The sequence below is a fragment of the Halichoeres trimaculatus genome, unplaced genomic scaffold (genome assembly GCF_033239565.1).
Source record: "Halichoeres trimaculatus isolate MK-OKI-2021-1 unplaced genomic scaffold, fHalTri1.1 fHalTri1_scaffold_18, whole genome shotgun sequence".
NCBI classification, from domain to species: domain Eukaryota; kingdom Metazoa; phylum Chordata; class Actinopteri; order Labriformes; family Labridae; genus Halichoeres; species Halichoeres trimaculatus.
Window position 1 is genome coordinate 14,275,438 of NW_027437196.1, and position 15,380 is coordinate 14,290,817.

The 15,380-nt window shown below is 42.5% G+C and overlaps 1 protein-coding gene across 2 annotated transcripts in view; it reads left to right on the forward strand.

Moving 5' to 3' along the window:
• The window catches only part of cunh8orf34 (chromosome unknown C8orf34 homolog), an 81,965-nt gene that overhangs the window by 24,054 nt on the left and 42,531 nt on the right, over positions 1 to 15,380 (forward strand). For both annotated transcript variants that reach the window (XM_074694091.1, XM_074694089.1), the window contains exons 4-7: positions 1,465 to 1,584; positions 1,824 to 1,852; positions 2,633 to 2,796; positions 9,772 to 9,938. In XM_074694091.1, coding sequence (XP_074550192.1) covers positions 1,465 to 1,584; positions 1,824 to 1,852; positions 2,633 to 2,796; positions 9,772 to 9,938 — 480 coding nt within the window. The remainder of the gene's footprint in view (positions 1 to 1,464; positions 1,585 to 1,823; positions 1,853 to 2,632; positions 2,797 to 9,771; positions 9,939 to 15,380) is intronic.

A 15,380-nucleotide genomic window follows, 5' to 3' on the forward strand; every position in this document is an offset into this window, starting at 1 on the left:
TTTTCTGGAAGTTTTTCTTTTTTAGCTCGGCGATAAATTACTGCAGATATGAAGTATGACACTCGAGACAATGAGGATGGGTCAGATGAGGAGCAGGCAGAGAAATAGACTCGTTCAATAATTTAGGATTGTGCTTTATCACTGCCAGACCAGGGCTATTTCAGGCCACCGTCAGAGCATTTCCTCAAGCTCTGGAGCAGAGGATGAGTGCACCATGAGAGATGGAGACAGGAATGAAAGTTAGAAGTCAGGATAAAGTTAGCGACACCCGGCGCTCAAACTTGTGCTCAGCAGCAATCCTACAGCTGCTTTAGAGCCTTCAAAGCTACATTTCAAGTCAAATCACATTAAAAATACATGCATGTGTTTTGATGTGCCGAGCTCATGAAAAATTGAAACCAAAAGAACTCCATCTCATCATTATTGTAAAACACAGCAAGAACAACACAGGTTGTCTTAAAAAAAACAACCTGCAGAGGATCCTGTCTTGTGTGAGAGTAGTTTCTGTGTATGGTTTCACATCTTCTGCCTCACGTTTTAACTGATAATAACAGTCAGCTGAGATTGGAGCCGCTCTTTTACCCATAATGCCAGCTGTTTAATGACAGCACAGCCCTTTGCAGCAGCAGCGGCAGCACAAACACACAGAGGAAAGCAGAAGAGGACAGAAAGGCCGGAAGTAATGAAGGACTTTTTATTTAACGAGTCTGCATTTGGCAGAAACGTTTGCTCTGTGTTTATGGCTGCTACAATGCCAAGCGGCTTAGTCAGGGTAAACAAGGGTGGAGGATGGCAGATTGTAGCAGCAGTGCTGTCAAATATTCACCATCCAGATCACTTATTTGCGTGTGCACACAGGAGGGTGATGCTAGCCCTCTGCACCTGTCATCACATATGTGGGAAATATATTCAGAGGTCCTCTACACCCCCATCTATTTGTCATGTTTGTTAAAGCTGGTAGACAAGCGCTACATTTGTTTGTCATGTCTTCATAACCCACACATTGTTTCAAATTCAGCTGGGTTACATACACAAAAGACTATAAAGAGTTCATTCTATGAATAATGTGTGAGCACTTTATAAATTAAGCATCATACAGAAGCTGAGGGATGCCGCTGGTCGACGTGGGCAGGATGTCAGTGCAGTATGTGGGTCACTTCCTGATCCTGTTTGAGTTATTTTCAAAGTTGATCAAAGAGACTGACAGGCTCTGTCCCCTGGCCTCTGTCCAGTGTGCTTCTGGAGGAGACACGGTGACTTTTCTGCCAGGCTTTCCGTCCCACTCCATCCTGCAGTTTGGACTAAATACGCACCAAGATGTGACATTTAGAGATGAAATATTTGATTCTTTGCAGTTCAGATCAGTGAGAGTGTGGATGATTTGTTGTGTTCCCAGTATAAGAGTGTTTGATCAGACTTCTTCTTCTCGTCTAAAAATAATTTTGTTTTGTTTGTGATGCCCAGTGCCGCGGTCCACCGAGTACCCTCCCTGGGACTGGAGGGAGAGTCGGGACTTTGACGAGCTCAACCACATCCTGCAGGAGAGCAAGAAACTGGGCAAAGCCTTGGAGAGTCTGTCCCGCAGTGAGTGCCCGCTGCTCACCACGCTCCTTCCATATCAGAGCGATGTTTAATTCATCTTAACATACAGAACTTCAGAGTAGGCCTTTCTGTAAATGTCACTGTAAATCCTGCGAGGAAACCGGATCAGGCAGCTAATCTTACAAGCTTGTCGCTAAGCTCAGAAGCAGCCTAAGGAGGGATTTTGAACTGAATTAGATGCTTCTCTGTGCTTCAAACCATCATTTTTTTTCTCACTGCAGGCATCGCCATCTCTGATGAGCTTGATCAGGTAAACGCTAGCTTCACTAAAGCCTTTATTAAAACTCTACACATCAGTATCACTCATGCTGCATCACTTGAAAGACATGTTTCATGACTTCCACTTGGTTGTCAGAGCGGCACAGCTCGTTCTCTGACAATGATCCGCGATCTCATGAGTGATACGCCAGAGTGAGACTTCAGTAAGCATGTCCTCTGTCTCCCCGCCCCTCGCTGATTCACTGTGCAGTTGTACTTTGTCTGAGCTCTCGTCTTTGTCCTCACACGGCCCCGATTCTCTCCCCTCACAATGGTGCTGTGGCTGCCCGGGCTGGAGACGCGCAGAGCGATTTGTGAATGATGTGTCTGGCTGAGAGACGCAGCATATGTTTTGACAGAGACTTCACTTTCTGCTCAGTGCAGCAGCACATGTCAAACGACCTTGGCTCTCATCCTAGAGATTGTCTCTTTTGTTCTGTGGGATGGGGCCAGGATTGAATACCAAACAGCTGCTCTGATCATGCAGAGACAATAGTAGGTGATACTATCTGGGATTTAGACAAAGACAAGCAGACGTATCTATGGATTTTTATAGAGCGGGGTCGTAAATGTGTGCTGACTGGCTTTGGGAGGAGCAAAGTGTGTCGACAGACGGAGCTCAAACATCTCTGTGTTCCTTAAAGAGAAGAGATGTGGCAAAGTTTTACAAGAGTTTCATGACAGTTTGACTCAAATCTGGTCCTGTTTTCTTTTAAATCTACTCTTTTCTCTTCTTGTTCAGCCTCTAATCATTTCTCTAACACACTTTTAGAATCTGGGAGGCTTCAACTCAGTGCTGCGTCCCCGGGTGGTCGGAGAGTGGGTTGGTCGTGAAGAAGAGGATGCAGACCCGCTGGCTGCTGAGATGCTGCATCCCCCAGTCCCTCGGTCCAAAACTGAAGTGTGCTGGAGTGGAGAAAACAGCCCTGCAAGGAGGTCGGTGATTGACATTTCACATACAATCATGAAAAGGTGTGTGTGCTTTGAGAACTACTCAACTTCAGGTTAAAACAAAAATCAGTAGTTACTAGGGGAAGGAGAAAAAAAAAATCAAATATCGATTTATTATTTGACAATATCAAAATCAGGAATCTTTCTCAAACAACTGTTTTTTTTCAGTGGGGTGGGTGATACAGCCTCAAAACTATATTACAATATTTAAGGAAATTTGCAGTTTGCGATATTTATGACGATATGGTAACAAACAACTTACCAGTAGTGGTTGCTGCTTCTGAATAACAGCATTTTTGTTTCACACACAGTATGAAAGCCACTTTTCCAGACATTTACTACTACTACACACTCTTGAAATGTAAACATAGTAAGTTGGTCAGATCCAGAGGAAATCTGCAGTTTGGAGGAGGAAAAGTTCATCTTGCAGGTGAAAAACTTCATAATTCTATACGACACAACACATTCTTTCGATAAGGACACCAACAGAAAGGAGAAGACATGGACTGAAGTTCAGGGCTGGCCAGATGAGCTTAACATACTAATTAATAACCATGAGAGTTTTTTTTCATCGGTGGATTCCTGCAGGAACATGTGTTTCTCCTGTGATCTCGAGTATCCAGATGTTATGGGCGCTACCCTGAGCTGGGCTGAGCAGCACTTCAGAGAAGCTTTAAGTGTGAATTAGGGGTAAGGGTGAGATAGAGTTTGGATGTTCGGTTCAACCACATGTCCGTTGTTGAGGCAAAAAAATTGCACCGATACTAATGTATCTTTTGCATCCTCCTTGTGTGTCTTCATAGCCTGGTTGTATTTGGCCGTGCGTTTCAGCTTTAGGTGGTAGAACACGTTTGTGGTGTTGCCACCCATCGCAGTAATAGTTCTCCTGCACATTTGCTGCATGTCAAATCTTTGGTCAGTTAAACCGCCTTCACGTCACTGAGGTAGCTCCTCTTTTAGGCACTAAGGGCATGGTCACACTGGCCATCCAAACCACGCTGTGCTTTAGCACGATTGCCCCCCCCGCAGCGCTGTTCCCCAGAGTACAGCCAGCGGTCACACTACTCAAATATGAACCAGACTTGAGCAGGTATCACACACGCGCGTGGTCCGCCTACGTCATCGAAAAGCATCCGTTTACATGAAGTGTGATCTCATCAGAGTCAACACAATGAGACACAGAGAGCACTGCTACAACTTGAGAGACTTTTAGACTTATGGTAAGTTGTTTTGGCCCGACACAGCCCTCTAACACCCCTGCTTTGTTTAAATTGATTGTCGAGAGATGCGCTTGCAGTGATCATATGTCATGGATCACACGCGCTGTCTGCGAGCTTGTGCATGAATTAAACCGTGCCGAAGCCCACCTCTCTGAAGCGTGCCAAAGTAGAGAAGTGAATCGTGCTCAAGCACAGCAAGGTTACGGTCAAACCAGCCATTCGAAACATGCTTTAAGGCTGACGTGTACTTAGGCACGGCACGTTTTGCCAGTGTGACCGCGTCCTAAATCGTCATGTGAGGACAAAGTTGATGCTGCCTTGCCGCTTTCGCTCTCGGCCATTGTTGTTTTGTGCACAGTAGGGAGCGTCTTACGTCATTGCGCCTCTTCACTGTAAATATCACAAAATGACAAATATATATTGTCTAAAAAATTATACCGGCAACATTGTAGACGATACAATATGGCACACCCCAAGTCTGGTTTTAAAAAAGCAAACTAAAAATTGCAAAAGAGTCAGATATCAAGGAATTGCAAAGTAAATCAAATCGGCACCCCAAAAATGATAACAGAATTGAATCGCAAGAAAAGCACATCGTCCCAGCCCTAGTAGTTACAGTGGTCATGGCGTTCAAAGAGGTCGTTAATCTGACTCCCAACCTCAACCTTTGACTCATGTCTTTCTCTTCTCTCTCCTCCCCACGTTTTATGTCTGTCTTCAGCTGTCTTATCTAATAAAAGCAAAAAAAATCCCCAAAATGACTCAAAGAAATGTTTATAACCCAAAGTTCACCAGGCTATTGTTGGCTCCTCTAAAAGTAGGAGGTAGACTTCCGACTGTGGCCCCCGCTGCCTGAGGAATGCCCGTCTGAATGGGTTTGTTAATTCCATTTCAAAGGCGCGATCAAACTTGCCTGCCATGATACTGCTTCAACCCAGTTCTGAATTAAAGCTAACCTCATTTCTGGGCGCTCAAGGCCAGAGGAATTTTCTGCTTGGTACTTTAAAAAAATCTGACAATTTGCTGCTTCATGAGCTGTCATATCATTCCTCACCATCTCATTTGTCTGCTGAACTATCCAAAGTCCAAACAACCTGGACCCTCTTTGACCCGCTGCTTCTGTTACAGCGTGTGTGACTCTGTGTGAAGGAGTCACTTGCACTGCAGCAGCTGATGTGACTAATTAGAGGAGGATCGGATATAAAACCATAAATCATCTGCGAGCTTGAGCTGACATACCCGCAGTGTTAATCTCATTAAGTGACTGTATGGGTGGATTATGGGGAGAAATCACTTAGTTAGAAGCCTGAGCTAGGAGATAGGGGTGTCTATGTGTGTGTGTGTTTGTGTGTGGGCTTACTGATGAGCTCCGCTGTGCATGTGTGTGTGTCTGTAAATTAAGGGTTTGGTGTTTACCTATAAAAGGTGTAAAATAACTGCTGTGTGCTCAGTTTTGGTGCAGCATCCCAAAATAATTACAACCTCTTCTCTCATCAACTGAAGGAGTGTTTGGCTCATCAGAGAGTTCATTTATATTAACTCTGAATTACATTAAGTGGGAATTTGCTCCCACTTCAGATCCTGTTTGTGGATTGAGATCACTTTCACGTCCTCTGAGCCTCAAAGCCAAAAATAATAAGATCAGAAAAATGAAAGTTCTTTGTTGTCTTGTTTTGGGTTAGATGAGGAACTCTGTCTCTGAGGGATGGTGGAGAGTTCAGGGAGTTTGGGACAAAAGGCGGACGAACAAGAGGCAGTGTGTGTGAGGTGAAAGGGACATTTGCAATCCACTACACAAAAACAGGCTTTCATTATCATACTTAGATTATGAATCTGTTAAAGGGACAGCTCTGTTGTTTTAAATGGGGCAGTGTGAGGTATTTTTTGGTCTAGCTGGGTGTTTTTTTTTTTTACAAGCTGTCCTGCTCCACAGTTGAAAGGGACCCAGCTTTAAGATCTAGTCAGCCACTGCTCTGATAAAGTCACCCCCACTCTTTCTTTTCAGAAGCCCATGTTGGTACAAAACCCTACAAGGGCTTCACGTTTTGGTTTGCAAAATACAGCTCTACACACTCCTCTTATTGTGATGGCTGTTGTTAGAAGTGAAAGAGATTCATCATTCAAGCTTTGGTTTAAGTCCCTGTGAGGACTTTCTCAGTGAAAGAGGTCTGCCTGTTCGTAATCCAAACTGTAAAATGAGATTATCAGTGACAATATAGGTTATTTCCAAATGCTACTTCTCAGCTTCCCCATCGCAGGATCGGATCGATTTATGGCGCATTGTAGTCTATGACAACACCACACCTGCTGACAAAGTTTAGTACTGAGAAGAGAGATCTGTTTTTTTCTCTACTGACACTCACTGACATTACACTTTACGGACATGTCTTTGGGCACCAGAGTGTAAGTAGTGCTAAATATAGTCAGCTCCTAAACTGCGTACAAACTAAAAAAAAGTTTGTTTGTTGTCATGTTTTAAACAACAGCTTTGTGACTGTTGGTCAGTACCTTAAGTCTTTGTGTTGTATCCAGTAAAAAAGTTGTCTTGAACAAAAAAAGTTGTTTAAAATTCAAGACCAAGTCTATCTCTATTTATTGCTAAAACACACAGCCAGTTAAAAGTGACATCTTCACGACAGTGTGCGTGAGACTCCAGGCCAAAAGGTGGCGCTGCAGTGTAATTAAAACAGATCCTCCTCACAGTACAGTGTTTCTTTTCAACAGTGCAGCTAGCATCTTTATCTGCCCTCAGGGTGTTGCTGTGTACAGGACTTCTTCTTGCTGGTGAGGCTTGGGTTCCCGTTTTGTCTCTTTGACATAAGAAACAGTTGCACTGGTAACTCTACAGAAGAGGTGTAAATTTGTTTTATTTCATTTTTTAACACTACAGTGTTACTACAACAGTAGCCATACATTATATCTTGTTTGAATGTCTTTTTATATCTTAAAAACTCAAAATACACTCAGTGGTTATCTCATTAGGAACACCTACTCATCATGTCTATACTGCAAACATAAATTCATCCAATCAAGCACCTTGATGCATCCAGGCATGTACGCATGGGCAAGGAGACCCACTGAAGTCCAAACTAAGCATCAGAATAAAAAATATGGATTTAAGTGACTTTACTGTTACTATTAAGTGGCACTGACTCTGAAGCCAGACAGGCTGGTCTGAGTGTTTCAGAAACTGCTGATCTACTTGGTTTTCACACATTCCTAGGGCTTACAAAGAATGGTCCAAAAAAGAGCAAATAAAAAAGAGAGCTGCAGTGCAGCAGCTCAGACCAAATCACACATCTGCAGCAATTGTGTGAAGCTTTTATATCAATACGAACCAAATCTCTGAGTGTTTCCAGCACCTTGTCGGAAAGACGTTCAAAAAAGGTGAAGGTATGAGTACGGTGTATCTGATAAAGTGACTGGTGAGTGTATAGCCTGTTTGTACTTGTCAGCAGTAAGTGTGTTACACTCTGAAGTCATTTTAAGATTAGAGTCCGCACACTGTGTGTTGAAATCAGTTCGATTCCCTCTCTATCTTTCGGTTGTTGGACTTGATTTCTTTTTGGAACTTCTTGCTCCTGGCTCTTAACTAAGCACCCCACCTGTCACTGAGGACCATAAAAGGAGCTGACAGGTGGTGATAGCCTTCTGTGTGACTTGCTTCAAAGTGCAAGGGGCAGCAGGTGAATCAGATTCACCAGAAATGTTTTCAAGGAAATCCTTTATTTTGTCAGATTGTCCACTGGAATCGGTTTCCCTTTCCCCTGAGCTGTCAGGGCCATGAACTTTTCTCCTCCTCCTGACTCTAAAAGTTGTCCTGCTCACTCAACGTTTGACTCACAGTTTAAAAAGTTAACAGTCACAACCACCGGTAGTTTGGCAAAGACAAAAAGAACAGCTGTGAAAGTCAACACAGGCACAATCATATGAACCACCATGCCTTATGCAGATTTAATTATCACAGAAATGGCATAAAGAGGGTATGAAGAAATATCAGTCATCTTATAACCCTTCCTCATTATCTGTAAATAGAAGTCATTAAACTGAGATTAGCATCAAATGGCTCCTCGTCCTCCTCTCTGATCCTCGCCCTCAGCCTGCAGGATGTGGCAATCAATTTCACCAATGAAGAGGTGCTGCAGAAACATCACCTGTCTTTGTTTTAAACTGTACAGGATTTCTCCCTGTTCCACTTGCTCCAAAACAAAGGTAACTGGGAATTCTGGTAGAAAAAACAGATTGGTGTAATTTCTCTTATTGTAATTACCTGCAAGATCACTTTGATTGAATGTGAGAGTGTCCTCATATGTAGGGAAAGTTTTAGCAGAAAAAAAGTGAGCTTTTATAGCTGCATGCTGCTGCTAATGGATCTAACTGCTTCCTTATACAATGCTAATGCATTAGCCTTAAAGAACAAATAATTAATGAAGCATGGAGACCAATATTAGGCCCTGTTTACACGACAGCGTTTCATCTGGAAATGCTAAAATGCAGTGAAAAAATCTGAGTTAACACGGAAACGCTGATGGACTGAAAACGCTGTAGTAAGCATGCCAGGCCTGTAGGTGGTGCTGTAACTGTCTTGTGGAGAAGCTGCTTTTGAGAGATCTCCATCAAAGTAGAGTTGAGCCGGTCATCTGGTGTATCTGGGGAATACTAAATTAAAAAGTGGAGCAAAAGATGCACATTTTGTTGAAAGACAGTTAGCTGACACTGCAGATTGAGCAGCACAAGCACAACACGGTAGATCGCAACGATCGTAACAACGACACTGTCGTTCTGTTGTTTGCGCGCGCGAGCTGAAGTGTGACGTCAGCGTTTCCACTGAAAACAACGGCTTACTGTTTAAAACAGCAACGGTGTCGGGAGCATTTAAAAAAAATCCCACGTTTCAAAAGTTTGCGTTTTACGTTATAGGTCGGCTGAAATGCCGTTTCCGTGTAAATGCGAAGCTGAAACGCAACAAAACTTCTGCGTTTCACCCTAAAACCATTGTCGTGTAAACGGCCCCTAAGTTTCAAAAATGAAATGTTTTCTTCTCTGGTTGCCTCATAGCAATGATTAACAGATTTATCTCACTCCGACAGAAATATCTCACTTTAAGTATTTTTTTCGTTATTTAATACTTGTATTATTGGCTTACTGTTTGCTTAAAGTACAACAAATGCTTTCAAAACCCTACTCTTTTTCTTATTTTGTCCCTCTCTCACCCGACCCCCTGTGATGCTCCTCAGGTCGTGCTATGACTCCTCCGTTGCTTACCTCAGAGCAATTAACCCCCGTTTCCCCTGCCCTGCTAACCATTTATAGCAAGGTGTTCTGCACCTGCATACCACTTGATATTATTGTATGCTATTTAGTCCCTAGCAGGCGAGAAATAGCTGTCAACAGAAACTTTATATGTAGTCACACATCTGCAGCCCTGTGAGGAAAAGACAGCGGTGTGTGTTTGCTGGTAGGCTTCAGGTTTGACAGATTAGAGTGAGAGGATGTAATTAGTATAGGAGCGCAATCATTCTAAAAGGAGGCTATGGTTAGAGGATATGTGCTGTTATTTGAATACATAATGCTGAGGGGGAAGATAGTTTTATATTCATTACACTGTTAAGAGTTTTATCACAGTTTAGAAATGAGTTTGAAAAAGCAAAGAGTAAAATGTTTCAGATTTTGAAAAATGGAAGAGCGTAGTTTTGTTTTTTAACTTTGTTCTCACACCTCTTCTCTTCTTCCTCCTCAGCCTGAAGATGGAAACGAAAAGCAAAGGGCTCAGAGAGCAGCAGCAGCACCACAAGAAGCTCCTGGCAGCCATGTTATCCCAGGACTCCTTCGACTCAGTCCACAGCCCAGCCCCCTCCATCGCAGAGGAGGAGATGGAGGATGAGGATGATGCCATGGAGCTCCTCGGTAAGGTCCCATTTTTGCCTCAAACACACAAGCTGTAAACATGCAAGAAATGGAAATAATGAGCAGTTGCATACCATTATTTTTCTGAATCAGGACTTTGGTGAAAGCTCATAATCAAAGTCCTGACTCCCTTTGAAACCGATGCTCTGTAGGTGTAAGGCAGGCAAGCTGTTTGATTACATGTGTCGATGTGCGTGTGTAGAAGCCGGCAAAGTAAGCTGAGTCATGGTTTAACGATGCGTGTTCAAGGACTTCTTCTCACCACACCGCTAATTAGTGCTTCCACCTTCTTCCATGATCTTTTTTCCTGATAAATCAATCTGTTGTAATCACCAAGTTCAAAACATTTACATAACATTTTACGATTACCAAAAATATTTTTATCATCTCGCCTGAAAAGATCAAGAAGTCAGAAATGAATTAGAGATTGTAGCAGGAATGAATGTGTGCAAAAGAATCCTGACAGACTCTTTATCATGGAGTTTTCTTTTCTCTTTTGATAAAAGATCGAATATGCTCAGATTTCTGCTTCAGATGCAGTGTAGCATTGATTGTAGAAACATGAAATATCAAAAGGAGATGAATGATGGATTTCAGGTTGCAAGGTGTTCATCTCAGATGCATCAGAATGAACTGACGTGAGAGTTGGTGTAAGCTGATCAACAGCTGTCAGTGTGTGAGTGTGTAAAAGCAGGGCCACAGACTTCAGTATTAGATGTTTGTGAGCGCATTGAAGCCAAGAAGAATGATAGTATTTCAGTGCACTAAGAGTGGTGAGTGTCATTAAAGGCTCCTTTCCAAAACACCAGTGGCTGCAGCGTTAGGCCTGCACTAACAAAAAGTGGTCCTCTACCTTTACAAACTGCTGGTTGGAGACACAATATCACTCCACTCACTCCACAGCAAACACTGCTGTGAACAACAGAGACATTAAGAACACAGTCTGAGTTGTAACACGATTAAGTCAGTGAGACACAGAAGCACAGCATGCATAGCTGGAGCACTGACAAACAGACACATGCAAAGGAAGATGAGATCTGAGTGATTCCTTAATTTGAGTCAAGTGAATCACCTGTAAAAACAATATTTAAATAGCTCTTTTGAGTTAACTTTTAAAAAACGTTTTAACACAAAAAAAAAAAACATTTTGGATGATCTGAAAAAGGAGCCAGTCTGTGATTGGAACAGTGAGACCGTGCACCCTCAAGGCTTTTGTACACTGAGTCCAGTTTGTTCTCAAACAGCCCTAAATGTTTAAAAAGAAATTAAATCTCATTTTGTGTCAGTTCTGGTTGCACACTTACTTAAAAACTTTTCTCTGCCATTATTTTTTTTGCAACAGGTTTCTGTTGTTTTTGCATTCATCCTGTCCTGTTCATTTAAAGCAGGGGTCCAAACTCATCACCTGTGGGCTGAATACAGCCTGCATAACAGTGGCGGCTGCTGGTCAGTCAAGGAGGGGAAGCTCATTTTTTTCCGGCCTATATCATAACTTTGTTCATTTATTTAAACGTAAATTCTACCCTCAATTCCTTTTCAAAAAAATGATCTGTGACCCTGTCATACCAAACAGGTGTTTACCAACCATGCTTACCGATTTTAAGAAAGGTAAACTCGCTGGGGAGCGCTAAAACCCACGGATCAGTACAGAACAACTAACTGTAAAACTGAGAAGATGCTCCTGTGGAGAATTTATACTTCAAGATCGCTGACTGGCTCATTTCACTGTCAATCAAAAAGGGATTCGGCCTCAGACAGATCATCCAATCATCATGCAGAAGCTGAGCATCCAGGCCAGCCCACTGCCTCATAGACCCCCAGAGACGCTTAGCGTCCGAGGGAGGGACAAAGCCCAGCGTTTATCCAATGACCGTCCAGTTTCCACAATTGAACAACCCACTCTACGCTTCTCCGCTGAAGTCAGAAGACGCTCAGCGTCCAACTGTGTTAAAGCACTGAGACGCTGGGGGGATGAATGAGAAGGAGGTGGAGCCAGTTACCTGTGATAGGTAGCTGATTCTGCACAAAAGATGAAGGAATTCTGGCGTATATTTTATCAATGAAATGTACACACAGCAGTACATATCACCACTTTTTTGGGGGACATTTTAGGGGAAGCTGAGCTTCCCTTGCAGTCTTAGAGCAATCGCCACTGCCGCATAACCATTTTATACGGCCTTCCACTTGATACCTATTCATAGTGAAATCCTGTCCACCTGGCTTGCTCCTGGCCCAGTCTGCTGTTGGGACCAAGTTGACCCTGAACTCAGCATAATCACCACATGAAAGCAAACAGAAAAACAACTTGAGAAAGGTTGATCAGGTCAGGCACAGAATGTTTCAGGAGAAGTAAGAGAACGATTATTTCTGTAAAGTTTAAGTGGTACTACACCTTTCTTATATGCTAAGAGAAAGTTGTCATTCTAAAGTAGTATAAACCCACGCACCCAGGGAAATGAGCGGACACAATGAGCTGTGTAGCTAAAAGAAGATCTGTCAATCCCAAAAAGTTGTAATCTAGAAAGCAAGAAAGGAGGTAAATCAAAGAACAGGTCCAGATTTAGTGATGTCCATCTTCAAGACTTACTGACGGTTTCACCTGCCTCCTCCCTCAGAGCAAATGTGGCTCAACTGTCTGAAAAGAAATGCTCTCAGGTGTCTGGAGTGTGAGACTTCTGATTTAAAGGGTGCTGTGAGTGACTTCAGCTGAGGAAACATGGACAACCACTGACTAAACTTTATGTCTGGTTACACTTTTCTGATTTATCAGTTCTTTTGACAGTAGATTTTTATTTTTAACTGAGCATTACGCAATAAACAAGACCAGGACGATAAACACATCAGACTCAAGTGCAAAGTTTTTGTGTGTAATGTGTTATATATCCACAAAAGTACACAAAATAGACTGGATGAACCCCTAGTCACTGAACAGCTCAAAAAGTCAGACAATCCTGTTATGTAGATTATTTATTTGTTGTTACAATACTTTTTTGCAATATATCTTATGATATTGGAAAGTCTGTTTCTCTTATAAATGGTGCCACTTTTATAAGGAACATGCATTTGTGGGATGAGCAGCAGAGCTGAATACGTTGGTCGCATCCATGAAAAACTTGCCAAATCTTAACTGCCAATGCCAGACAGCTTACTGTGTTGTTGCTAGTGACTCTTAAGTTCACTGCTCAGCTGGTTGTATATCCTCAGATGCACCATGTTTCAACATCCTCTCTGGCAGTTGCAGGAAATCTCTTAATGAGCTCCTCCTTTATTAAAAGAACACAAACTATTTAAATAAACATGACAAAGTTATGTTAAAACAAAGGGACATCCTTCATCAGGGGAGACTGTGCTCCCTGAGAATGTGCAGTGTGGAAATGTAGATTAGCAGAGCAGCAGTGAGTGTTTGTGCTGCACTAAAGAGCACATTAGCAGGAGCTGTTGAGGAAGCTATGTTTCCTGTTTACATTGTGAGGCCAAATGTTGTGAAGTCAGTGAGTCTGGATATTTACTCTGACAAGTAGAGAATCCTAGAGGAGCACTTTTGTTTGTACTTCGTATGTTTGAGTGTGTGTGTATGTGTGTGTCACAACCTGTCATGCCACCATGTGCAGACGTGAGATGGATGAGTAGGTGACAGAGTGTTTGGAAACAGTGCTTGACGTGAGGTTTTGTTCTGGCTTCATTCAGCAGTCTCTACAGATACAGGAGAGTAAACGCCTCGTGCCAGATCGAATTTGCTGCCTGGAGTATTTTGTGTGTTAAAGCTCCCTCCCTCTCTCTGTCGTCTCTGTTTCACTTGTTCACCTCACTTACTGTGCATCTGCTGTGTGGGGATCTTTCCCTGCAGGGTTGGCTCTTTTGAATACAGTCTCTTACCACAGTGTCACAAAGGAAGGTCATACAGACAATTGCACATAAAAACAGCTTTCACAAAGAAGAAAGACTCAGAATATGACTCGCTGAAAGCCAAAGCTAATACTTGGAATACTGTCTTCTAGGTGCACCAAGAAACGCTTGACACACTGTACTTTCCATGAAATAACAACCCTCAACCTTTTCGCTTTCATATCCGCATCTACAACTTCAGGGCCAATTAAAGCTCTTCAGCATCTCTCTGGTCTTGTCAGAGCTGTTGCTCTGGGATGACACAAACTCTACGTATCTTTGCTCTCTGCTCCTCTGTCACTGCACGGAGGAGCTGCTGCTTGTTAGTAGCGTCTCTTCATCGGGGTCATCGAGAGGGATGTGTTTATATGTGACAGGGTGACTTCAACGTCTACACAGACTGGGGCTGACATAAAACCTCACTGTCATTCTTAAAGCTATGGATAGTTTTAAATTATTCATCATTAAGCAAACTAGTGGTAGCAGTTATGGAAGTTATTTTTCTGCCTGTGTTAACAATTTCTCCCTGCAGATGTTTTTAGCTTTTGCTTGTTAACATCCTTTCGCTTTTGTTCATAATATCTCTCTTACAAAAGCCACAAAAGTTCAAGTGTAGTTTTTGTGCTTTTTAACATTATTTTAGCAAATTAAACAGCTACTGCCTCGAACTTTAGAGTATTAGTAAATCAAAAGTGAATGAATACATATAGAGAGATGACCCACTTGTGAAAATCTGTTTTCTCCTGGTCAGCATCAGGTGCACCTTTGTGATATCAAAGAAATTTCAGTGGTATTCTTTAAAGTTTTGATGGCATGTATAGGGGCCCAGTTCAATATAATTTACACTTAAAACATCTGAAAGAGAAAAAAAAAGATCAGAAATCCCAAGGCATGGCAGCTTTTATTTTGCCATGTCGTGGACCCCCTGTCATATGTGTGTCTTAGAGTACTTTTTCAATTGAAGATTAAACATAAAGGACTAAACTGGTGACAAAAGAAACATGCTGGAAGCTCCACAGTTACTAACACAGAATCTGTAACATGACGCAACATTTTTGTTTTTTATATAATCACATCCACACCCTTATGAAAAAAAAATATGTATTTTTGGAAATTATTTGGTGGCCCAGTTGCAATAACTTTGCAGCCCATCAGGGGGCCATGGCCCACAGGTGCGAATCACTGGTGGAAGGCATTCAACTTTTATGAGAACAGGAAATTTGTTGTACAGTATCACATGCATCAGTGTCATATTGTATTATATCTCATTGTATCAGGTTGCTTCATACCATATGGCATTGTATCCCAGCGTAACGTATCGCAACGTATCATATCGCAACGTATGGTATCGCAACGTAACGTATGGCAACGCATCGTATCGCAACGCATCGTATCGCAACGCATAGTATCGCAACGCATGGTATCGCAACACATCGTATCACAACACATCGTATCACAACGCATCGTATCGCAAACGCATCGTATCGCAACGCATCGTATCGCAACGCATCGTATCGCAACGCATCGTATCGCAACGCATCGTATCGCAACGCATCG